Below are 23,817 nucleotides of genomic sequence, written 5' to 3'. Positions count from 1 at the left end.
GAGGCAGCGGGGTGCACGGGGGCGAGGCAGCCGCCGTGGGCGGCCAAAGGGAAGCGGGGAGACGTGCCTGCTCCCGGGGAGAGGCGCGGGGCGGCCACAGCGGCAGTACGGAGGGAAGGAGGGAGGGAGAAGGGGAAGCCCAGCGAGGTGCTCGCCCGCAGGAAGACGTGGACAGCTCGGGGGCGGGAGGCGGAGGAGACGGGTCAGAGGCAGGGCAGCGGCGGCAGCAACGAGGCGGAGCGGCGGTCGAGCCAGGCCGCGGGGGTGGGGGGCGAGGCAATGGCCCCCACGGCCCGGCCCGGTCTGGAATTTTCCGGAGGGGCGGGAGCGGGGGGTTCACAGGGAGGAGAAAACGAGGGAAGGTCCTCACCATGGCGGCAAGTAGGCGTCAGGCGTCTCCGCTGCAGCTGAATTTATCGAGACCTGGCCTCGCTGTACGCGTGTTCGGCGTCGCCGCCGCCGGACCCGTCGCTGCCCCTGGCTTCGCTTCCCCTCACTGCGGCAGTGGCTGGTGCTGACCCGCAGCAGCGCGTAGGGAGCGAGGGGAGGGGGCGCGAGCAGCGCTGAGGCTCGGCAGCGGGGGCGGAGCCTCCCACATCCGGGCACCGCCGCGCGCAGCACCGCCCCCTAGGGGCGGGGCCCTTACGTCAGGCAGCGAGGCGGGGGGGCGCGAAATGGCGGGCGGGGGCTTGTGGCAGTGTGGGGAGCGTGTGGGGAGCGCTGCGGCGTGGGAGCGCTGCGGCGTGGGAGCGCTGCTCTCCGGCTAGATGGGCTTCTTTTTTCGTGAGGCCTGGGGTGTTGAGTGTTGCTACGAGATAGGGCTCTGCCCAGAAGCTTCCCTCGTGTCCCGAGGGCTGTCACAGCTGCTGGCTGGCCTTGCTCTGCCGTGTATTCTCTGCTTAGTTTGTTCCCCTCAGCCACCTTTTGAGCTGTGCCGCTGAGGCCCTTGCTCTTTTAGTTGCTTTCCTTGTGCCGTGCGAATCCCCATCCGTGGAGACGTTTTATTTCACAGTCTCGGAGGTAATGTTGAGGGACATTAGTGGACATTCGACTGGGTCGTTAATAAAGGTTGGTCTAAGTGATTTTAATGGGTCTTTTCCAAATCCAGTAATTTCACGTGGAAACAACAACTTAAAAAAAAACACCCCCCAAAAAACCAGAAAAAACCCCAAGTCCAGACAGGGAGAAAGTTCGGTACGGGTGGACCTTTGGAAGCGTGCCTCTGAGTGCTGCATGTCGCCCTTAGGGTCTGGCTGTTACTTAATTCATGTTTATAAGTTCATGTTGCGTGAGGCTGCCCAGGCTGCAAGGTAGCCTGTACCGAAGAGGTTTCAGGGTGTTGTGTGTCAGGAGTGTTAAGAGGGATGTGTACCAAACTTGAACGGGTTGTGCTGTTAAGAGATTATTCTTAAAAGGGTTTATGAGCCTGTTTGTCTTTTCATGCTGGTAGCTAATGCCTTGCACCCTGGATAGGCAACAGAACACAGTTGAAAGTGAGCTATGATGAAAGATGTAGTCTTAGTAATGCCTTTGAGGCAAGATTTAGGGCAGTACAACCACTTGCGTAAGTAAAGCTGACCCTCAGGGAGTGCTCTCCATCTATTGTAAAGTAGGCCAGATGGCATCTTAAAGAACCTCTTTGAAGGGTAAAATAGTGAGTAAAAATGAGTTGGTTTCATGTTCCCTTTGTCATTTTTGCCCTTCTTTCCGTACTCATTCCACTGAACGTGTTTATTTTGGAGCACCGTGATACAGCACATAACACTGTGACAAATTAAATGGTGATGTGGAAATAATAATTATGTATGAAATATTGTTGCATTGATAGTGCCAAAGAGAAGATTTGGTGCTGTGCTGATGTTGTTTTTCAGGCATTTGCTGTTTGGCTCACAATAGCCAGATGCTCTGCCAGAGAAATGTGAATCATTCCTGCCAAGTTAAAGGTGAATGGCAACCTCATTTGTGCTGGAAGGGAAGATTGGATGATTACTTTAAGGTCAGGTTCATTTTTTTTAGGACCATAGCTGATCATGAGTTTTCCAGTTTAAAATGGTAATTTCCTCTCCCTTTAGCTTCTGGAAAAGGAACTGCCTTATCACTGCTACCCTACTTCTGGGAGTTTCAGCTGTTCTAAGGCTAGCAAAAGTTACCCCAGGAGTTCCTGAAGAAACTTGGAATCTTAAAATCAAATGCTGATGTGCAGATGCAAAGAGGAGTGGGGAAATCTCTACAGAAGCTCGCTTAGGAAGCAAGATAAAATAAAAGATGACTGTGAAGTTCAGAACAGATTAGAACTTCTCATATAAAAGATTCATCAATGGATGTGCAGTTCTTGGAAATAGTTAATAACTGACAAAGGTTCTGTATGGAAACAAATACTGAGCGTGCCTTCATATCTGTAGAAAGGGCTGAGCTTGAGCAGGAAGAACAAAGAGTGAATGGCAGAGAAAAATCCAGCATAAATAAGCAAATTCAGAACGTGGTGATGAGTGCAACTAAGCAGTGGTGAGCAAAAGGTCATCTGCTCCAGAAAAAAGCAAAACAAACACCAGTGCATAACTGTAAGCTTTGAGCTAATGGCAAATCATCAAAAAAGGGGGCCTGTCCATCATCAGATGTTATGTGTAGTGAAACCATCTGACCCAGAGAAGAAGCTTCCTGCCTGTCCATATTAACAGATACAGATGGGTAGGACAACTCTTCTTTTGATGGGAGAAAACTGTAGTTCCCAGGATGTCTAGGAATAAAACGTTCCCAGATTTCACTGAAAACCAGTGTTAGAACTGGCTGGACTCTGGTGAAAAAAAGTAGTAACTTAAGATCTCCAAAAGCAAGAGACATTCTGCTGTAAAACAGCCTTCCTGCTTGCATCTCTCCCTGTAGCCTTCCGTAGCACATACAAATCTGGAGCAAAGTCAGCTAAATGAAATGGAATGTCGCTAGAATTTCTATTACATAATGTAATGAGACTAAAACAGAAATGAGGAACGCAGCACTTTAATGGTTACCAAGTAGAGACAGCCAAGAACTTTATGAAAATACAGTTTTTGTCTTGCAATGCAGTTATGACGCTGCTGGTAGTTTTCAACCTCTGCATGCAGTACAAAGGTGAGCTAATTTGGTTTTAATTCCTTTCTCTGTTGTGTGAATGTGTCAAAGTTGCTTTTCTTTCATATCTGATTTCTAAAAGAAGTTAAAAATGCAAGATGTGGATTGTCAGTGTGTAGATAAGTGTCTGTGGAAACCATGATTTGTATGTAAGGTTCTGCATTTCTGAATAATGTTTTTTTTGCAGATTTGAAGGTTTTGTAAGAGTGAGTTTTAACAATTATGTGTTTCATCAGTTTCTAGGTCTAGTGAAGCTCCCCTGCAGCATAATTACAGCCATTCCAACTAGGATAAATATGTGTCCTCATGGAATTGGAAGCTGTTTTGGCTACAGACTGCTAAACAGGTATATAACCTATACCTCTTTGGGTTCTTCAGTGTTATTAACAGCAATAAAGTGTCTTGTATAGTGCTTGACCTAATGTCTGGGGGAAAAAAATTGTTGTGCTCCTGCTTATGTGTCTGGATTCTAGCTGCAGTTCTTTTTGTAGCGTGTCTCTTAAAGTGCCGATTGTGATGCCTCACCTGTGTCTGAGGGGTTTTTTAATGCAGCACATATCTTTGATCACCTGAGCATATCCTTCTTTGTCTTGCCTTGTGCTAACCTCCAGATAGACATGCCTTACTCACAAGTGTGGCTGGATACAGTTTGTCTGGAGCCTTCCCCTCTCTGTAAACCCAGGGAGAAGGTTGTCACCTAATTAAATAATCTTCTGCCTTGACCCTTAACAGGCTCTAAGCAGCTTTTCCCAGCCAAGCAGGTAAACTCTTGGGACAGTGCAGTAAAGCTTGGAAAGACATGATTTTGAAGTATATGTGTGTTACAGGCTCCAATCATCTTCTGTAAAAATAAACTCTTACGCTTCTTTAGTGCTCCAGAAGGAGACTGGAAAAGCTATGTTTTATGAACTGGCTTTGAGGGAAAGAGATTTCAGCTGCAGTGGGTGGGAAAAGCTGTGTTTATCAGCAAAAGAGGAAGCCTTTTTAGATAAAACTGAAAACTCTCATGTTTGAATTGCCCTGTGAGTGCAGATGCTGAACTCTAATGTCTGTAAAACTGATCCACCGTATTGATTCCATCTCATTCCATTTATTGTAACAGGTGGAATAATAATAAGCAAATCTCTATATGCAATACTGACTGGAGCTGACAAATAGTTGGAAAGGTAAAGTGCCTCTCATTGTATCTCTCTTACACCTACATCTGTCTTTTCAGTTGAAAGAAATCAAAGGGAGTCTGCCCTTGTTTTCTTGCATATTTGTGAAAGCTTGTATAAATTGTCAAGATTTGGTAGGAGAGAGAGATTATACTTTTCAGATGCAGCAAGACACCACTGCAAAAGCCCATCAAATGAAATGATTAGAGGTGCAGAGCAGCACTGCTCTCTCTACCTGGAAAATGAAATGCAGGAGTTTCTTAAGGCCAGAAGAAAGGCATTGGACCACAGAAGACTTGTGAAGCTGTAAGGTAATAGGGTGATTTTTGGTTATCAGTTGGCTCATTTTGCATCACTTCAGGATGATGGGTTCCAAATTGCTTGAGCAAGTGCAGATGTGCCAGTTGTCTCTAACACATTTGCAGTTACCAACACAGTGGTTGTAAATGCTTCTGATTTGTGGATCTTGCTGCCCAGTGTGGTGTGAATTAAATGTCCTGATAGCAGGATTGTTTCTTTGGGTAGTCTTCTCAGCTCTCGATAGTAATTAACAGCTCCCAAGGACTTGAAGCCACAAACTGAAAATTACTGCATGAAACTTATTCTTTTTCTTTACTGGGTTATAAAATGTGGTCTTTTGATTTCCTAGACTTACTGCCAATTCTAGCTAGGATAAACTGGAGCTCAAAATGCTTTCTGTATCCTTGACCCAATGTCTGTAATTGTATCACCATCTGGGCTAGTTTTCTGCAGAACAAATACACAGAAACACATTGCAAGAAAGATGGAGACTGAAGGTTACATTTTTCTGGAAACTCTGCTGTTTGCATAATCATTTCATGTAGTGATCTTATTTGCCTGGCAGCTGATAAGAATTTTGATGGCATCCAGCTGTAGCTGGGGTTGGTATAATTGGTTGCTTTTTTCTGAAGACATTTGTTCTGGGGAACTCGAATAGCTGTGGGCTGACTGCTCAAAGACCTTGCAACAACTGGAGGCAAGTGCTGCAAGCAGAAGTACAGGGTTTCTTTTTTTCCTCCTTTTTTTTTTTTTCTTTCACTGCTATACTTGACTACCACTGCTGTAAAGACTTCTTGGTTTTGTTTGACTCTCCTGGAGAGAAACATGTTATTGGTCCAACTTTTGAAATTCTTATCTTCCTACAGTAACTGATTAGGTGGTAGAGATTGGCCTGTACAGGATATTCATGAGCTATTAATATATGTTGTGGAAACAATTATTTTAAGGTGGTACCTATTTTATCACTGGTCAGCTGTTGGCTGACTACTTCAGGACAGTACTAATTCTGAAGGTATTTCAGAAGGTACTTGAGCACCTAACTAGACAAATAATTTACAGTGAAACAACAGAGTCTGAATTGAAACAATGTCAAAAGGTCTTAATTTGTTCGTTCTTTTTCTTGTGGCGAAGAGAAAACTGAGGAACTGCTTGATTGTTGAGATGGGGACAAATTTTGAATGCCAGTAATCTGACTCTTTAAAAATACCTGTTGTGGTGTAAAATACCTTTTAGCATATCAGTATGTGTTGTCAGGAGTCTAATGAAGCTAGTGTGAGGTTCTGTGTCTATTCATCCTTTTTGTTATCATGGAAGAGAAAAATAATTGCATTAAAGAATGCTGCCTATGATGTAATGTGGTAAATTGCATCCATGTTAGCTGTGCCTTTCTCCATAGCTTTGATTGCAATGATCTCAGTGCTCATGTAATCTGTTTTCTGTCTGTGTGAAGAATTAAGGAGCCTGTTAAGGCTTTCAAGGAAAACATGATGCAGCAAGTGCAAGGTGTTGCACCTGGGTTGGGGTGATCCCAAGCACAAATACAGGCTGGGCAAGGAGTGGCTTGAAAGCAGTCTTGAGGAAAAGGACTTGGGAACTATTGGGGGTGCCAGCTGATGGAAAAACTCACCATGAGCTGACAAAGTGTGCTTGTAGCCCAGAAGGCAACCGTGTCCTGGGCTCCATCAAAAGAACTGTGACCAGCAGAATGGAGGAGGTGATTCTCTCCCTCTACTCAGCTTTCAGCAGACCCCACCTGATGTACTACATCCAATTCTGGCATCTCCAGCACAAGAAGGACGTCAGATTGTTGGGAGTGGATTCAGGGGAGTGCCACAAAGATGATCAGTGAGCTGGAGCACCTCCCCTATGGGGGTAGCCTGGGAGAGTTGGGGCTGTTCAGCCTGGAGAAGAGGAAGTTCTGGGGAGATCTTATGGCAACCTTCCAGTATCTGAAGAGGTTTACAAGAAGGCTGGGGAAGGACTTTTTACAAGGGCTTCTAGTAATAGGACAAGGGGCAATGTCTTTAAGATGGAAGAGAGTAAATTTAGACTAGATAGTAGGACAGATTCTTTACAGGGAGGGTGGTGAGATGCTGGAGCAGATTGCTCAGGGAAGTTGTGGATGCCTCCTCCCTGGAGGTGTTCAAGGCCAGGTTGGACAGGGCCTAGAGCAACCTGGTTTAGTGGGAAGTGTCCCTGCCCATGGCAGGGAGGTTGGAATTAGATGATCTTTTAAGGTCCTTTCCAACCCAAACTATTCTATGATTCATGTAAATGTGTAAGATTCCCTCAGTTGAGATTGAGACCACACTGAGGTAAGTAGCATGCATGTGTGATTCTCTACTTGGTGCATCTGATCCATGCAGAGCCTTTCATGGGAGTGTATAGTGAGGGCTGTGTGGTTTGTAGATTCAATTTGAGAAATAGGAGGAAGTGTAAGCCCATGTGCCAGCTAGGTCTGCTTGCCACAGGATGTGATTGTTGGTTTTTTTTGCCACAGCAATTCAGAAGTGCATCTTAGACTCCCAAGGAACTAATTTGCTGTTATTGCAGAATCCTGCCTCTGTTTTTATAGCCACAATAGGTTTTACTGCTTTAGGCATGGTAAAACTGTTTTGGGTGATGCTTTTTATTTCAAGTGCAGAGCACCAAGTCTGTCAGCTGTGTGTGTCTGTCAGTGCTTGGATCATGGTTGGATATTGCCTTTTTCTTACCATGGTAGTCTTCTTGCCATGGATCTGCAGAATCCCCTCAGCTCCATGGTGATGGGTTAAGATTCAGCCCTGTGCTGCTGTTTTCAGTAGAATGAGTGAAATTACTCTCATGCTGCTGGATATAGTGTCTGTGGTTTGTTCCTATAAAGCAGACTCAGGTCTTGAAACCAAAGTGTTTGGACATCCTAGGTTGTATCATTTCACCTGATGCTGGAAGGGGTAGATTCTGCCACTGAATGTCTTTCTATGTTCAGCATAATGTGTTCACCTAAGGAATCATTAACAAAAATAATAAATGGTTTCCTGGCATCCTCCTCAAAGAAAGAGTAGTTAAAAAAGCACAACTTGTTTTGTGCAGAGTCATTGCAGGTGCTGGGAGCTCTTGCTTTTGCACAGAGGTGGAAGAATTCCTTATAGGAATTATAACTTGGATAAGTCTGCTGTTAATCTGTGTTTATCTGAGGATCTTGTGTGATTTACATCTTTGGGCCTTCGTGGTGCAAAAGAATGCATAATTAAGAGGCATTTAACAGGGGTGGGGTGCAGCTTGTTACCGTGGTACACTGTTAAATCATGATGCTTCTGCCTCCTACTTCTTTGGCAAAGTACCATCTACTTTCTGGTGAGAATTGATTTATAACTTTGGGGGATTTAGTATTAGCTTCTTGATCAATCAAGCTGCTGCTGAAACTCTCCCACAAGAAAATTAGAGATTTTCCTTTTCTGGGAGTACCTGTAGAGCTTCCAGAGGACATTTCAAGAGTCAGAATGAAGACATTTACTCATATCTTCACATCAGACTTTCCCCACACACACACTGTTTCTGCCTCCATGCAGACAAAAAGTATGCATTAATGAAGTTCTGAAGTAAGCAACTTGAAACTTCAGGCAATGGTCACACACTACTATTTTTCTTTGCTCTGTCAATAAGAAAGAGTTCTGCTCTTTGGAAACTGTGTGTTGTATTTTGCAGCCTGCTTTGCATACTGAAAACAGCTTGAGATTTTCCTGCCATAAAGCACCACCACTGGAATTTTACTATGGCCCAAACAACTTGACCCCTGGGTCTCCTCAAATGTGATGTCCCTAGTTTAAGCAGCATATCATAGAATCATTAAGGTTGAAAAAGACCTTTAAGATCACCAAGCCCAACCATAATCCATCTCCTGTGACCACTAAATTATATGCTAATGAGCCACCTCTACCTGTTTCTTGAACGCCTCTGGGAATGGTGACACCACCACCATTGGCAGCCTGGTCCAATGCCTGACCACTCTTTCAGGACAGAAATTATTCTTAATATCCAACCTAAATCTTCTCTAACACAACTTAAACCCATTTCCTCTCATCTCTTCACTAGTTACTTGGGAGGGGAGACCAACACCAGCCTGACTATGACTTCCTTTCAGGGCATTGTAGAGAGTGGTAAGATCTGCCCTTAGCCTTCTGTTCTCCAGACTAAACAACCCCAGCTCCCTCATCCACTCCTCATATGACATTGCCTCCCAAACCTCTCACCAGTCTTACTGCTCTTCTCTGGACATACTCCAGGACCTCAGTGTCTTTTCTATACTGTTGTGCCTAGAACTGGGCCCAGTGCCCAAACTGTGGCCTCTCCAGGGCCAAGTACAGAGACACAATCACTTCCCTGCTACTGCTGCTGCATACACTGTTGGTGATACAGGCCAGGATGGCATTTGCCTTCTTGATCACCTGGACACACTGCTGATTCAGGTACAGCCATCCATTCATCATCATCCACAGATCCCCTTCCACCAGTACTGCTTTTCAGAATCTCTTCCCCAAACCTTTAGCATTCCTCAGGGTTGTTGTCACCAAAGTGCACAAGAAGAGATACTCCAGCTGCAAAATGTAAAATATAGTTCCACAAAGCTGACCTTAAAAGCCTTGTCTGTGAAGAGGAGAATAAGACTAATAGAGATTCTCATGTTTTTTATCTGGTGGGGAACTCAGCAGAGTAGTTTATTGCTTGGGTATGTGTGTTTATATGTAAGACACTGAACACAGGTTTAAGAGAAGAGTACCACTCAACAGTGTAGATCATTTTTTGTCAGGGTAATATTAATGGGATAAGACTATTTGTGTTGAAAAAAAAATCATTCATGTGAAGAACTTCAAGTTTGTCTTTTACCATTCAGCTGGAGTTGTTACACGGTCCTTTTGCAGATTTAATGATAGCTGCTAAAATGGCAGTGGAGAGTTAATGCGCAGGTAGGTGGAGTACACAGCTGTGCTACACAATGCCATGACAGCTATGGAACGCATGTAAATCTCACTATTAAAGACAAATGTAGACACTGGTATAGTATTGTAGTAAGCACGTTGCCTCTGGGGAGGAAAATGAGTTAGATGGCCTGTTGGAAAGCAGCTCCATGGAGAGGGACCTGGGAGTCCTGGTGGGTGACAAGTTCCCCATGAGCTGTCAGTATGCTTTTGTGGCCAAGAAGGCCAATGATGTCCTGAGGTACATCAAGAAGAGTGTGACCAGCAGCTCAAGGGAAGTTGTTCTTTGTGATGATTTGGGTGTTACCTGCCCTCTCCCCCCATGTTGGAAGTCAGTCAGACTAGACTCAGCTGGCTCTGGAAATTTGAAGGAAGCTTATATTTACAGCTAGCACAATATACAAGCAGGTATACAGCAATTATACACAGAAATATACAAGGTAAAAGGTAATACAGAAAGACAACACCCCTTCCAGAAACCTGAGTCCTCAGGAGGGACTTCCAACCACCCTTACACCTTCTCCTACCCCTCTCAACCTTACTGCAGTCCCAGACAAGAATGGAGGTTTGGCCAGGGGGTTAGGAGGCAAAGTGGATTAATCAGAGAGACAGCAAAGAGGCTAGAGAGAGAAATGCAGTCTAGAGCTCCCAAGCAGAAGAAGTGCCTTATCTATGTCTGGATTCTTGTTCTTATACCTCTCAACAAGCCTATGAGTGAAGAGGACATCACCCTTGTTTTCCTTTCACAGGCTGTAGTCTAGTTCTTCTCACCAAAACATTCTAGCTAGCTTCAAACTAGCACAGTTCTCTGCTCTGCCCCAATGAGGCCACATCTGGAGTACTGTGTCCGTTTCTGGGCTCCCCAGTTCAAGAGAGAGAGGGAACTCTATTGGAGAGGATCCAGCAGAGGGCTCTGAGAATGCTAAGGGGACTGGAGCAGCTCTTATGATGGGAGGCTGAGACCTGGGGCTGTTTAGCCTGGAGAAGTCTGAAAGGACATCTTATCAATGTCTAAAGGAAGAGTGTTAAGAGGATGGGGCTGGGCCCAGTGGTAGAAGAGGCAATGAATACAACCTGGAACATAGGAGGTTTCACTTGAACTTAAGGGAGGACTTGCAAAACCTCCCTGGACATTGTGATCTTGTGCAGCCTGTTCTGGATGAACCTGCTCTAGCAGGAGGGTTGGACTAGATGATCCCCAGAGATCCCTTTCAACCCCTGCCATTCGATTTTGTGTAATACTACACAGGTCAAACTTGAACAAAGATTAGTGAGGTGTGCTCAGCTCTGCTGTCCTCACTGTTCCCAGGGTAACAGCAGCTTGTGGATGAGACAGTCCCTCCACTTCAACACACCTTACTAGTGTAGATGCACTCAGTGTCTTTTTCCTGTTATAGCTCACACCACTTTGAGACTAGAGTAAACAACACTGTAGTGGTGTTTTGGTCAACATAATTTGCAGTTTTCTGCAAGCATAAGTCAGCCAGGAGTATTTTGCTACCTTCCTGTTGCTAACCAGCAGAGCTAAAAGTGTAGGACATGTCTGGGAAATATTTATGTTCTGGCCCTTTTGCAAATAGAAACTCTCCTCTGGCCTGGTGAGGAGGATGCTCCTTACTCATTTTGGCATATATAGCAAGGAATAAATGCAGGTCATTGATATCATCTTGCCTTGCTGGATATGAACTCTCCAGCTCTAGCAATGCTTTGAGCAAGATCTCAGTAGAAAGCAACCAAAAGTTTTCATTCCCTATGCCTCCTGAATCCTGTGTCACAGAATCACAGAAACATTCCAGCTGGAAAAGACCCTCAGGATCATCAAGTCCAACCATTATTCCTACTCTACGTAGTTCAGCCTTAAACCATATTTCTGAGGACCACATCCAAATGACTTTAAAATGCATCCAGGGGTGGTGGCTCCACCACCTCCCTGGGCAGCTCTTTCCAATACCTGATGACTCTTGCTGGAAAAAATGTTTTCTGTAGTCATACCTTGGGCTAAATGGGCCTAATTTCCCTCAGTATCAGGAAATACATATCCAGTCTTCTACTGATCAAATGCAGTTAATACTTAGAGGGTGAGTGTCAGGAGGATGAGACCAGGCTTTTTGCCAGTGGTGCCCAGTGGCAGGGCAAAGGGTAACAGGCACAAACTTGGACTTAAAAAGTTCCATCTAAATACGAGAAGGAATTCATTTAGTTGAAGGGTGCTGGAGTATTGAATCACATTGCCCAGAGAACTGCTAGAGTCTCCATCTCTGGAGACATTCAAAATCCACCAGGATGTGTTCCTGCGTGACTTTCTTTAGGTGAACCTGCCCTGATGGGGGGAAGGGGGTAGACTTGATCTTCAGAGATCTCTTCCAATCCTGACCATTCTGTGGATTTAACTTAGGGCCAGAGAGAAGGATTGACATTAGGGAAAAAGAAGAGCACATATGCAATCCTCTTGGGATCAAGTCCCATTTTTACCTTTGCTGGCCAGGACAGTCGTGATCAGTAGCATGCCAGATGCATCCACTTCTGGTAAAGTGGGAGAATTTTTCCAGTGTGTATGGAGGCTTCCTCTTTTGTTGGCACACATAAACAAAGATCTGTCTTTCGTGCTGAACAACCTGCAGCCCTACTTGTGTGGGCTGTTAGGTTGTTGTTTTGGTGGTTTTTTTTATAAGCACTACTGTTCTGAGTGCAATAAAGAGAGAATATTTTAGATTAATTATCCCAGGAAGTAATTTTCAGTTTAGCCTGCTTGCCAAGACTTAGAAGCCTTTGGATATAGCCTAAAACTGTTTGTTGCAAACCCTGGGAGGTCAGAGCCTTGGAAATAGTTGCATGGAGAAAGCAGCGTTTTAAAAATAAAACAGAAAACTTCCTCACATCTGAGCTTTGTTGCTTTCAGAGCCTCCCAGTTCCTGTAAAGTCTGAGTGACCCTGAAAATGGACTTTTAAAAGAGGAAATGCTGTTACCTGCTCAAGGCCTCTCAGTATGCTAAAGAAGAGCAGAAAATGTCTAAAGATAGTGCAGCTTGTGGTACTGAAATGAAAAATCCATCACTGAAGCAGTCAGAGCTGGAATATTTTAAAAGCACTTGGGATCTATAGGTAAAGCACTAGATACTTGAAGAGTTCTTTAGCTGACCTAAAATACAATTTAACCAGAGATTGTCATCCTGTAATTCATGTTAATGTGGAGTGAAATGTGTGTAAGAATTTTAAGGAAGAGGAGGGAGGGGGAAGAAAAGGGGAGAAGGGGAGGGGAGAGAGAGAAAAAACACCCCAAAATGTGCAGTGCTGTAACTCCAGGTTTGGAAATCTGTCTCGTTTGTGGAGTGTTCAGTTCTGCAGCTGGTTTGTGTAAGGCAGAACACTCTTAAAGGACAACTCCCCGTGTGAAAGTTTGGGTGTTCCCCACCCCCCACACTTTAGAAATCACCTAGACTAGACTCAGCCGGCTCTGGGAATACAAATGAAGCAATTTATTTACAGCTAGCACAAGATACAAGCAGATATTTACAGTATATACAGTTATAGACAGAAATATACAAGGTAAAAGGTAATACAGAAACACAACTCCCCTCCCAGAAACCTGAGTCCCCAGGAGGGGCTCTCAACCACCCCTGCACCTTCCCCCTGCTCCTCTCAACCTTACCCCAGTCCTAAGGAATAATAGAGGCTTGGCCAGAGGTTAAGAAGCAAAGTGGGTTAGGCCAAATGGAAGGTGAGGTTAGGGAGTAAGATGTCGCTCAGCCAGTAGCCCAAGCAAGAGTGAGAGAAAATGGTGAGAGTGTTATCTAATGCTTTCGTTTCTTCTTCCCAAACTCCTCAGCGAGACTCTGAGAGAAGCAGACATCAGCATTGTTTTCCTTTCACAGCCTGTAATCTAGTTCTTCTCACCAAAACATTCTGGCTAGCTTCAAACTAGCGCAGTTCTCTGCTCTGCCCCGATGAGGCCACATCTGGAGTACTGTGTCCTTTTCTGTAGTAATGTGCTGCTTGCTGCTGTGGTTATGAATACCATAGAATGAAGACATTCTTATCTGCTGAATGTGTCATAGAATGGTTTGCATTGGAAGGGACCATAAAGATCATCTAGTTCCAACCCCCCACACCATGGGTAAGGACACTTTCTGCTAGACCAGGTTGCTCAAGGCCCTTTCCAACCTGATTTTGAACACCTCCAGGGAGAGGTCATCCACAACCTCCCTGGGTAACCCATGCCAGGGTCTCATCATCCTCACTGTAAAGAATTTTTTCCGAGTATCCTGTCTAAATGTACCCTCTTCTAGCTTCAACCTATTTTCCCTCATCCTATCACTACATGCCCTTGTAAAAAGTTCCTCCTCAGCTTTCTTGTAGGACCCCTTCAGATACTGGAATGCTTCTATAAGGTGTTCTCAAAGCCTTCTCTTCTCCAGACTGAACAGCTACAACTCTCCTAGCCTGTCCCTGCTCTAGCCCTATGATCACTTTCTTAGTCCTCCTCTGGACATGCTCCAACAGTTCTTGTGTTGGGGGCTCCAGAACTGGATGCAGTACTCCAGGTGGGGTCTCACAAGAGTAGAGGGGGGGAGTCATCTCCCTCATCTTGCTAGTCACACTTCTCTTGATGGAGTCCAGGATATGGTTGCATTTTGAGCTACAAACAGACATTGCCAGCTCATGATGAATGTTTTGTCAATGGACACTCCTTCTGCTTGCCTGTTTATGAGCCAATTCTCATCCAGTCCTGTTTATGCTTGGGATTATCTCAGGTATAGGACCTTGTGCTTGGCATTGTTGAACTTCATGAGGTTGGCTTGGGCCCACCTATCAAGCCTGTTCAGGTTCCTCTGGATGCCATCTCTTTCCTCCACACCTTAGCTTACACTCTGGTATTTCTGTTCTGGTTTACAGGATTACTAAGCACTTCAGTACTGTTTCCTCTAGAGTTGGGGATACCAAACCTTGATGAGGACCAGAGTCATTCCTGGATGATCTTGGAGGTCTCTTCCAACCTCGTGGATTCTATGAGTCTATGATTCTTAACAGTTGTCTCACTTTAACATCATCTTTGAGGTGGATTAAGGATTAACCTTGAAGTCTAAGACAGATTTTGTAGCATGCCTGCTTTTCTGGGTGTTGCTTCAGGAGCACCTCCACTAGTGTTCTGTTCACACCACTGAGTGAAATGGAGGAGTTTTTACCACTGAATTTGTAAGTCATTTGCTGTGAGCATTCAGAAGTTCTTACACAATTATGCAGTGTGTTTGTATGTGCATTAATATTTCTACAATACAGTCCATAATTACTTGATATTCAGGTACAGTAAATGCTTGACATGCCCAGCCTAAAGAGTTTTCAGTTCTCCCTAGAGATCAAAAAAATAAATGAAGCTTTCTTTTGGACTTAAAAGTTTCATAGAGTATTATCAACAGTGTTAGGTGAATTGTTTTTTCTTCTTTTTTATCTGCAAAAGTCTGCATAAAAAGAAACAGAACAGAATCGGTAATAAAATTCCAGATATTAAAAGGGAGAAAAAAGTTTAAAGCTGCTTCTTTTCTTTTTTTTTTTTCAACATTAGACTATAAACTCAATGTGAATTCATTTTTTTAAGCAGAAATGACTAAACTCCACTGTTTTGTGTTTAAATGAGAACAGAATCTCTAAGCCTGTTTACCATAAAAGTTTGAAAAGAACTCATAATATTGAAGGTATTAAGAAAATTGACTTTGAGATTGCTTAGTGCAATCTGATAGCCCTAGTGTCAGTGTTTGGGGACATCTGGTCCCTTGCTATGGATTGTTTTGTGTGAATGAATGTTTCATGAATTAACACATGATTTTTAAGGATAAAAGGAGCTTTAGTTTGGCCTAATTATCTACCTTTTGCAATAACACACTCCTCCCTACAGCTGTAGATAAATACTCAACTGAAAGGAAGATCACATCCCTAAATATGTAAATATTTGTCACTTAAAGAGGCTAAGGTTGTAAACCTTGGTGTTTGAGAAGAGGCAGTTTTGATTTGGATGGCCTCTGATGGGATTCAGATTCAAAGATGAATTTCCTCCCCTCAGATACCTGCCTTGTCTTCCCTTATAAATTTGCATGCAAACTGGAGGAAGGCGTTTGGCCTATTCTTAGAGCAAGTCAAAATTACTCTCTGCTTCTTCATGATCAGCTGTACATCTTCATAATACCTCTTGTGTATCAACAATGTGTGCAGGGCACAGAAGACAGTCTTTGCCTTGGAGCGATTTATGGCCTAGAGGTAAAGGATAATTCAGTTTTATTAAATTATTTCATTCTGGTTAAGATCCTACTGTTCTTTACCATTAGGTTTTAATGTGCCAGGCACATAGAATCATAGAATTCTTTCAGCTGGAAAAGACCTCCAAGATCATTGAGTCCAACTGTCAACCTAAGACGATCATGGCCATTAAAATGTGTCCCAAAGTGCCATGTCCACACATTTCTTCAACACCTCCAGGGATGGAGACTCTACCGCCTCCCTCGGCAGCTTGTTCCAATGCCTGACCACTCTTGCGGGAAGGAAATTTTCCCCAGTATCCAACCTAAACCTCCCCTGACACAATTTCAGGCCATTCCCTATCTTCCTACCACTTGATGATAGGGAGAATGACCTGTACCTCACTCCAACCTCCTTTCAGGGAGTTGTAGAGAGCAATGAGGTCTACCTTCAGCCGTTGTTTCTCCAGACTGAAAAATCTTAGTTCCCTCTGCTGCTCCTCACCATACCTGTTCTTCAGCCCCTTCACCAGCTTTGTTGCCTTTCTCTGGACATGTTCCAGCACCTCAGTGTCTGTCTTGTAGTGAAAGCCTGAATTCAGTATTTCAGGTGTGACCTCACCAACACCGAGTACAGGGGCACAATCATTTCCCTAGTCCTGCTGGCCTCACTATTCTTGATCCAGGCCAGGATGCTGTTGGCTTCCTTGGACACCTGAGCATACTACTGGATATGTTGTACTTTGTCTCTTCTCATGCTGCAAGTAAAGTATTTGTTTTCCCCTTATTACTGGACTTTTCCCCTCTATTATTTACTTGCATGAATCTGCTTTTAAAAACTTTGATTATTAAAATGTTGCCTCTCTCTCAGCTTCAGCATTTTATGCAGCTAAGGTTCTTCTAAAGCCTTGGCCACATGTTTTTTGAACACCTACAGGACCGGTGTCTCTGACACCTCCCTAGGCAGAAATTTCACATGTAGTTATCTTGTCAGACTGGGCAGCAGGGAGAAAAATTGCTATGAAAGTGAAGAGCTGCAACGGTCTCTGGGAGTAGAAGTCTTCATTTGCCTGTTGTCACAAAGCACCACCTCTGACTACAGGTGTAGTTCTTGACATCCATCAAATGGCTGAAGCTGGAGTTCATTATCAGACTTGAGAGCAGGGCCAGGCTGAGAGTTGGAGGGAGTGTAGTGCATGTGAACAGGGAAAAGCTGGCAACAGATGGCATTATAGTGGAAAGAATGAGGCAGCTCATCAGCTGGCACTGTTTCTGACACACTTTGTCAGTTTGTTCTTCTTCAGGGAGGAATTCAATGTTTGCTTAAATTTTGTCATTAGTTTTTGTAGTCACCGATCCTAGGAACTCATCTTGTCTACCCTGGATGTAGCATCTCTTAGTTTAAAGTAATTTTAGGTACTAACAAATACAACTAGTGATCCCAATGTAGGAGTGGATTTTCTTTAAAAAAAAAGAAAAAGAAAAAAATTAAAAAGTCCAAGTTATACATAAGTGATGTGGCAAAGAGTTCCCCAAACCCCTTTCTGCAGCAGATGGTTCTACTGTAATTACTGATTTCTCATGCTCGGAAAAATGAAGTAATCTACCAATTATGAGTTTACGAGCTAAGCATTTCAACTTGTTTATGCCAGCTTACTGCTTTTACAGCAAGCCCAGAGTTAGGAAATATTGCTTATACTGTACAAGTAGAGGTAATTTAGTGTAATAATTGCATAGAATAAAAGGACCCCTAGGTTAATTTTTTTGTTCAAGTATGTATTTGTTAAGCTTTGTTAAAAAAGTGAGGTCAAGATTTATTAATCATTCCTTGTGTTTCTTAAGCAAAACTCTCAAAATGTATAAACCTAGGCATTAGCTTCATCTCTAGGGAGCTTAGCAGTTTAGTTTTCAGAAGAGAGGGGCTTCTCATTGACTAATTTTTCATGTGTTTTTTGTTCTTGCCTTGTTCTATGATTCTAGGTTTAGAATCATAGAATCAACCAGGTTGGAAGAGACCTCCAAGATCATCCAGGCCAACCTAGCACCCAGCCCTATCCAGTCAGCTAGACCATGGCACTAAGTGCCTCATCCAGGCTTTTCTTGAACACCTCCAGGGACGGTGCCTCCACCACCTCCCTGGGCAGCCCATTCCAATGCCAGTCACTCTCTCTGGGAAGAACTTCCTCCTAACATCCAGCCTATACTTTCCCTGGCACAACTTGAGACTGTGTCCCCTTGTTCTGTTGCTGGTTGCCTGGAAGAAGAGACCAACCCCCACCTGGCTACAGCCTCCTTTCAGGTAGTTGTAGACCGCAATGAGGTCACTCCTGAGCCTCCTCTTCTCCAGGCTAAACAACCCCAGCTCCCTCAGCCTCTCCTCATAGGGTTTGTGTTTAGATTATCATTATGTTACTAATGAATACTAACAATTGTTTAGCTTTAAAATATTATTTTTTTTTATTTTATGTCTGTTAAAAAATAATAAAAGAATAGCTGCCTGTGAGAAGGACAGCTGCTTTCTAGAAGGGAGAATATATCTAATTATATATAAACATTTATTCCTTGCTCATCACCATAGTAACTGAGGTCTCAAGTCAGTGTGCTTTGCTGAACAGGGTTGAAAATGCTGTAGTGAGCCAAGGCCTGAGCATTTGTATGAAGTGTAGCTTCAATCATAGAATCAGCCAGGTGGAAGAGACCTCCAAGATCATCCAGTCCAACCTAGCACCCAGTCCTAGCAAGTCAACTAGACCATGGCACTAAGTGCCTCATCCAGTCTTTTCTTGAACACCTCCAGGGATGGTGACTCCACCACCTCCCTGGGCAGCCCATTCCAATGACAAATCACTCTCTGTGAAGAACTTCTGCCTTTGTTAGAGGCACAGCTGGTCCCTGCTACACCTTCCTGACCTCTGTACCTTGTGCCACAATGTATATTCGTGTTGCTGTGTCCTGTGCAATCAAGGACTTGACTATGCTGTAGCTGGAGTCATTGAAAAGCAGGTATTGGCTTGAGAGTTAAGCTGGTTTTAGTGAGGACAGGATCTGACCAGTATTAATTTTGAAGTGTTTTTGTCAGTTTATTAGTATATTCTTGAGCCAAGTGTATCTCCTGTCTATACAGAAGTGCTGCTCTGAGAAAGGAAAATGTTAAATGTTGGAAATTTAGTGTCTCCTCCCCTACACTGACCTTTGAAATGTGGCCACAGTGTTGTATCAGAATGTTCCCTTCAGCAGCCCGATTACCACCAACTTAAATGCATCTGTGTAGTCTCAGATTTATCTGCTTTTAGCTGCAGTTTTAACTGCTGTCAGAGAAGCCTCATCTTTTTATTTCAGCTTTCTTTTTAACTGCAGCAAGGGCATTGGCTAGCTATTCCTGTAGCCTATTTGTAAATAAATCTCAGAGGTAGTCCTTTTTTGGCTGCTCCTTCTGCCTCATAAAACATTGCAGTAGAATGTGTTTTATAACCACAAAACTTTTACAGACTCAGCTTCTAAAACATTTATCCTAAAATCTTGATGAAGGCTTTTGCTTTTAATCTGCTACATTAACCAGGCCTTCATTTAGAGCCTTTAAAATTATGATGCCATTTTTATTTTCCAGTGCACTTCAGATCATCCCTTTGCCATCTGAGGTCCCAATTCCATGGGGACTTGCACACTTGTTTAACAATGCCCATTTCAAATGGCACCACTGATTAATTACTCTTATGCTGTTACCTGATTTGAAGACAGTCAGGTACTGTGGCATCTGCATTAGTCCAGCAAAAAGATAAATGTTTTGCAGGTGTAACACAGCACTACAGTTAATCATGCTAGCAAACTGCAGCCCGAGATGTGATTTTGTATAGCCATTTATAGTCTGAGATTTTAAGAGCTGTAACTCTGCTTTTGGCTGGGTTAACTTCTGTGGCTGTTGCAGATTACATTTGCAATCAAGTTGTTGCCAAACTTCCACTCAGTGTTAAGGTCATGTTTACTACTGCGCAGCTGCGTAGTGAAGAGTTGCAGTAAAAGCAAAATAAACTTTAAGGCTCTTCATGAAGCAGCTTAGTGTCACTCTATGGAAGAATGATAGCAAGTGGATGTTGGACAAGCTCAAACTCATCGTAGACCAAAGCAGAATGTTGTTGCCAGCAGTTAAATTTTAGTGTTTCATTGTAGCTGATGTGTCCTTGACTGCAGCTCTAATAAAAACATCTTGTACTGTATTCTGAGTACTGTTTAAAAAGGAATATAGCAGTAAGAAAACTCGAGTCTGCAGCTCTCCATATGTGGTGTTAGTACTGTGCAAGGCTTTAATCTATTAGCCAGCTTGAGTGATCTGGTAGCCTCCTAAAAGAGCTGTGCACATTTACATCTCTGGCACTGCAGATGAAAAGAATGTTGGAACATTTGAGTTCCTGTTACACTTCTAGGGAGTGGATACAAAGGCTGAAAGTGTCCTCCCAGATGAGGATTAAGACCTGCTAGCAGTGAGCCATTTTAGAGCTTCCACTATGGCTGTAGCTGTTGTGGATTAGACATCCACACCCACACACCCCTTTTTCGTTTTAAAACATTGTAGGTAGATGATTTTTTGCTGGCATGAATGTCAATAACTACTTCAGCTTTAAATAAAACCCTAGCACCCCAAAAACCATGGCCAGGAGAAGGGGCATTATTCCCACTGACATTTTGAGCAGCCTTTTCTTGACAACTTTAAGGAGCAAGGTGTATGATGGGATGATCAGCTACACATGACAAGCAAAATCCTCAAAAATACTAAATAACCTGTGTGAAAACAGGCCACAGAGCAGAGGAGAGCTATTTATTTGCTTGTTCATTTACTTCTTTTGGCAGTATTATCCTTATGGAAGGGAAGATACATAAACCTAACGTTTGTTTAGAAGAAAGAAATCCATAGAGGACTGATACCATTTGTTCCACTTGCATAAAAATCTTCAGCTGGAGATTCATCTTAAAGACCAGTCAACCAAATAGGGAATATTAATGCACAGAAAAGTGAGCTTCTTTATTTCTAGTGCTGTGGACAGATTTATTTTCTTTCCCAGTGTTCAGCTCCTGAAAAACTGAGACAACTGGTATTTAGGGCCTGCTTGTGCTTTCTGGTGTGTTGCAAATACAGGTTCAAAAGTTCACCATATTGGAGTAGGAGATATAATGCAGTTATGGCATGACTCAGTATGGTTTGTGTACTCAAATCCCACTGAACCTGAGGAGGTCTGAAACCTTTTATCACAGCTGAAATCAGCCCTCTTTTCTGCTGTCAGTCACTTCTGCATATCTATTTTTGGTTTGGTATTATTTCCCATTTTAGATGTGATTAAAAGCAATTTGGAATAATTCATAGAATCATAGGATTGTTTCAGTTAGAAGACAGCTCTAAGATCACCGAGTCCAACCACCAACCCAAGACCACCCTGCCCCAAAGTGCCATGTCCACGCACTTCTTCAACACCTCCTGAGATGCTGGCCCCACCACCTCCCTGGGCATCCTGTTCCAATGCCTGACCACTCTTTCAATGAAGACATTTTTCCTAATATCCAAACTAAAGCTTCCCTGGCACTTTTTAGGCCTTTGTTTCTCATCATATCATCTGATACTAGGGAGAAGAGAACAACCCCACCTCACTCCAACCTCTTTCCAGGGAGTTATAGAGAGCAATGAAGTCTTGCCTCAGCCTCCTTTTCTCCAGACTGAATGAGGCCAGTTCCCTCAACCACTCCTCATAAGACTTGTTCTCTAGACCCATCATCAGCTTTGTTACCCTTCTCTGGTTGCAAAATTCCCTTATTCACATGTGTCAGAGAGGAACTAAGCTACCAAAAATGGATCAGTTTTGTTTTCTTTTCTCAATACCATCAGTATATTTCAAATCTCCATGAAGATGCCCACATGCATCATTATCAGGTACTTTTGTAGAGAACTGTGATATTCAGTTACTTCTGTTCCAATGCAGGCACTTTTCCAGGCTCCTGTTCTCATTGCTGTATTCAAAGTATGTAAAGAAGAACACTTTTGTCTCCACTGGTATTTCACTGGGAGATGACAGTGCATCATATATGATGTGGTAAATGCTGTCTTTTACCAGGCAGGTCAAATACCTTAAATAAAGCTGCTCTTGGACTGTGCAACTTCCAAAAGGATTCACTGCCTTCTGTAAAGCTTCATACATGTTGTAATGATGTCTAAGCATCATGTGACCGTTTCATGTTCCATAAGACTGAGTTCCCAAATCAATGTATCAACTTTGCTCCTAAGCTGGAGGCATTGTGGTTGCCGAAGTTCAAGTTTCACACTCAAACAGCAGTGTAATTGAAGCAGAAAAGTCCTGATAACTGTTCTGGTTTTCTGTGCTTGCTTTGCCATGCAGGGATTAAATCATGCCCTGTAGAGACTGCAATTGATCTCTTCAGTCACATCCCATTTTCTTGGATTAAAAATTGTGGTTTGCTTCCTATACAAGAGAAGCACAAAAAAGAAAAAAAAAGGCCTGGTACTCATTATGTTCAAGGTTAAACAGATACAAAGCTTAGTAAGGATCATACTCTAACATTTTTTGGGCCACTCACTGCAAAAAAGACATTGAGTTGCTGACACATGTCCAGAGAAGGGCAACAAAGCTAGTGAAGTACCTTGAAAACAGGTCTTAGGTAGAGCAGCTGAGGCAACTGGGATTGTTCAGTCTGGAGAAGAGGAGGCTGAGGGCAGACCTCCTTGCTACCTAAAACTTCCTGAAAGGTAGTTGGGGTGAGGTGGGGCTTGGTCTCTTCTCTCTAATATTAGATGATAGGACAGGAGGAAATGGCCTGAAGTTGTACCAGGGGAGGTTTATATTTGGTACTAGGAACACTTTTTTTCCTGCAAGAGTGGTAAGGCATTGGAACAGGCAGCCCATGGAAGCGGTGGAGTCACTGTGGCTGGAGGTGTTGAAGAAATGTGTGGACATGGCACTTTGGGACACGTTTTAAAAGAATCATAGAATGGTTTAGATTGGAAGGGACTTCAGAGGTCATCTAGTTCCATCCCCCTGCCATAAGCAGGGACACTTCCCACTAGAACAGGTCACTCAAGGCCTCATCCAACCTGGCCTTGAACACCTCCAGGGAGGGAGCAGCCACAACCTCCCTGGGCAACCCGTTCCAATGTTTCACCACCCTCACTGTAAAAAATTTCTTCCTAACATCTAGTTTAAATCTGCCCTCTGCCAGTTAAAACTCATTACTCCTCATTCTGTTATTACGTGCCCTTGTAAATAGTCCATCCCAGCCTTCCTGTAGGACCCCTTCAGATACTGGAAGACATGCTTCAAGAAGACAAAGTCTTCTTGAAGCATTCTCTTCTCCAGGCTGAAGAGCCCCAACTCCTACAGCCTGTCCTTATAGGAGAGGTCCTCCAGCACTCTGAGCATCTTTGTGGCACTTCACTGGATTTGCTCCAACAGTTCAATGTCCTTTTTGTGTTGGGGGCTCTAGAACTGTGCACAGTGCTCCAGGTGAGGTCTCATGAGAGCAGAGTAATGGGAGAGAATCCTCTCCCTTGCCCTGCTGGCCATGATGGTCTTAGGTTGGCAGTTGGACTTAATGATCCTGGAGGTCTCTTCCAACTGAAACAATTCTATGATTCTATGAATTATTTTTGCTGATTTTGAGCAAGAGAAACAGTCAATGTCAAGAGCACCTTAGAGGGGCAAATGATTGTTTTAACCCTTCATCTTGTTAGTAAGCAATACTTGAAAGGGGAAAAATAAATTGCACTTGACTTTTATCAGTCTTATGTCTGTGAGCAATAAAACTATTACAAGCATGACATAGAGAGAAGCTGTTCGTTATATGAAGGCCTGGAACACAAACCCTATGAGGAGAGGCTGAGGGAGCTGGGGCTGTTTAGCCTGGAGAAGAGGAGGCTCAGGAGTGACCTCATTGCGGTCTACAACTACCTGAAAGGAGGCTGTAGCCAGGTGGGGGTTGGTCTCTTCTTCCAGGCAACCAGCAACAGAACAAGGGGACACAGTCTCAAGTTGTGCCACGGAAAGTATAGGCTGGATGTTAGGAGGAAGT

General features: G+C 43.6%; 2 protein-coding genes across 2 annotated transcripts in view; one reads left to right on the top strand and one right to left on the bottom strand.

The window, feature by feature from the left end:
• The window catches only part of PPP3R1 (protein phosphatase 3 regulatory subunit B, alpha), a 42,768-nt gene extending 42,151 nt beyond the window's left edge, over window positions 1-617 (bottom strand). The window contains exon 1 of the mRNA XM_064146215.1: window positions 371-617. Within this exon, the coding sequence (XP_064002285.1) occupies window positions 371-373 (3 nt within the window). The 5' untranslated portion in view covers window positions 374-617. The remainder of the gene's footprint in view (window positions 1-370) is intronic.
• A 2,148-nt stretch (window positions 618-2,765) lies between these two features.
• The window catches only part of PLEK (pleckstrin), a 73,796-nt gene continuing 52,744 nt past the window's right edge, over window positions 2,766-23,817 (top strand). The window contains exons 1-3 of the mRNA XM_064146202.1: window positions 2,766-3,108; window positions 3,345-3,454; window positions 4,211-4,274. The gene's annotated coding sequence lies outside the window, so the exon portion shown is untranslated. The remainder of the gene's footprint in view (window positions 3,109-3,344; window positions 3,455-4,210; window positions 4,275-23,817) is intronic.

The sequence above is a fragment of the Pogoniulus pusillus genome, chromosome 7 (assembly GCF_015220805.1).
Source record: "Pogoniulus pusillus isolate bPogPus1 chromosome 7, bPogPus1.pri, whole genome shotgun sequence".
Lineage (NCBI taxonomy): Eukaryota > Metazoa > Chordata > Aves > Piciformes > Lybiidae > Pogoniulus > Pogoniulus pusillus.
This window is presented reverse-complemented; position numbering and strand designations above follow the sequence as displayed.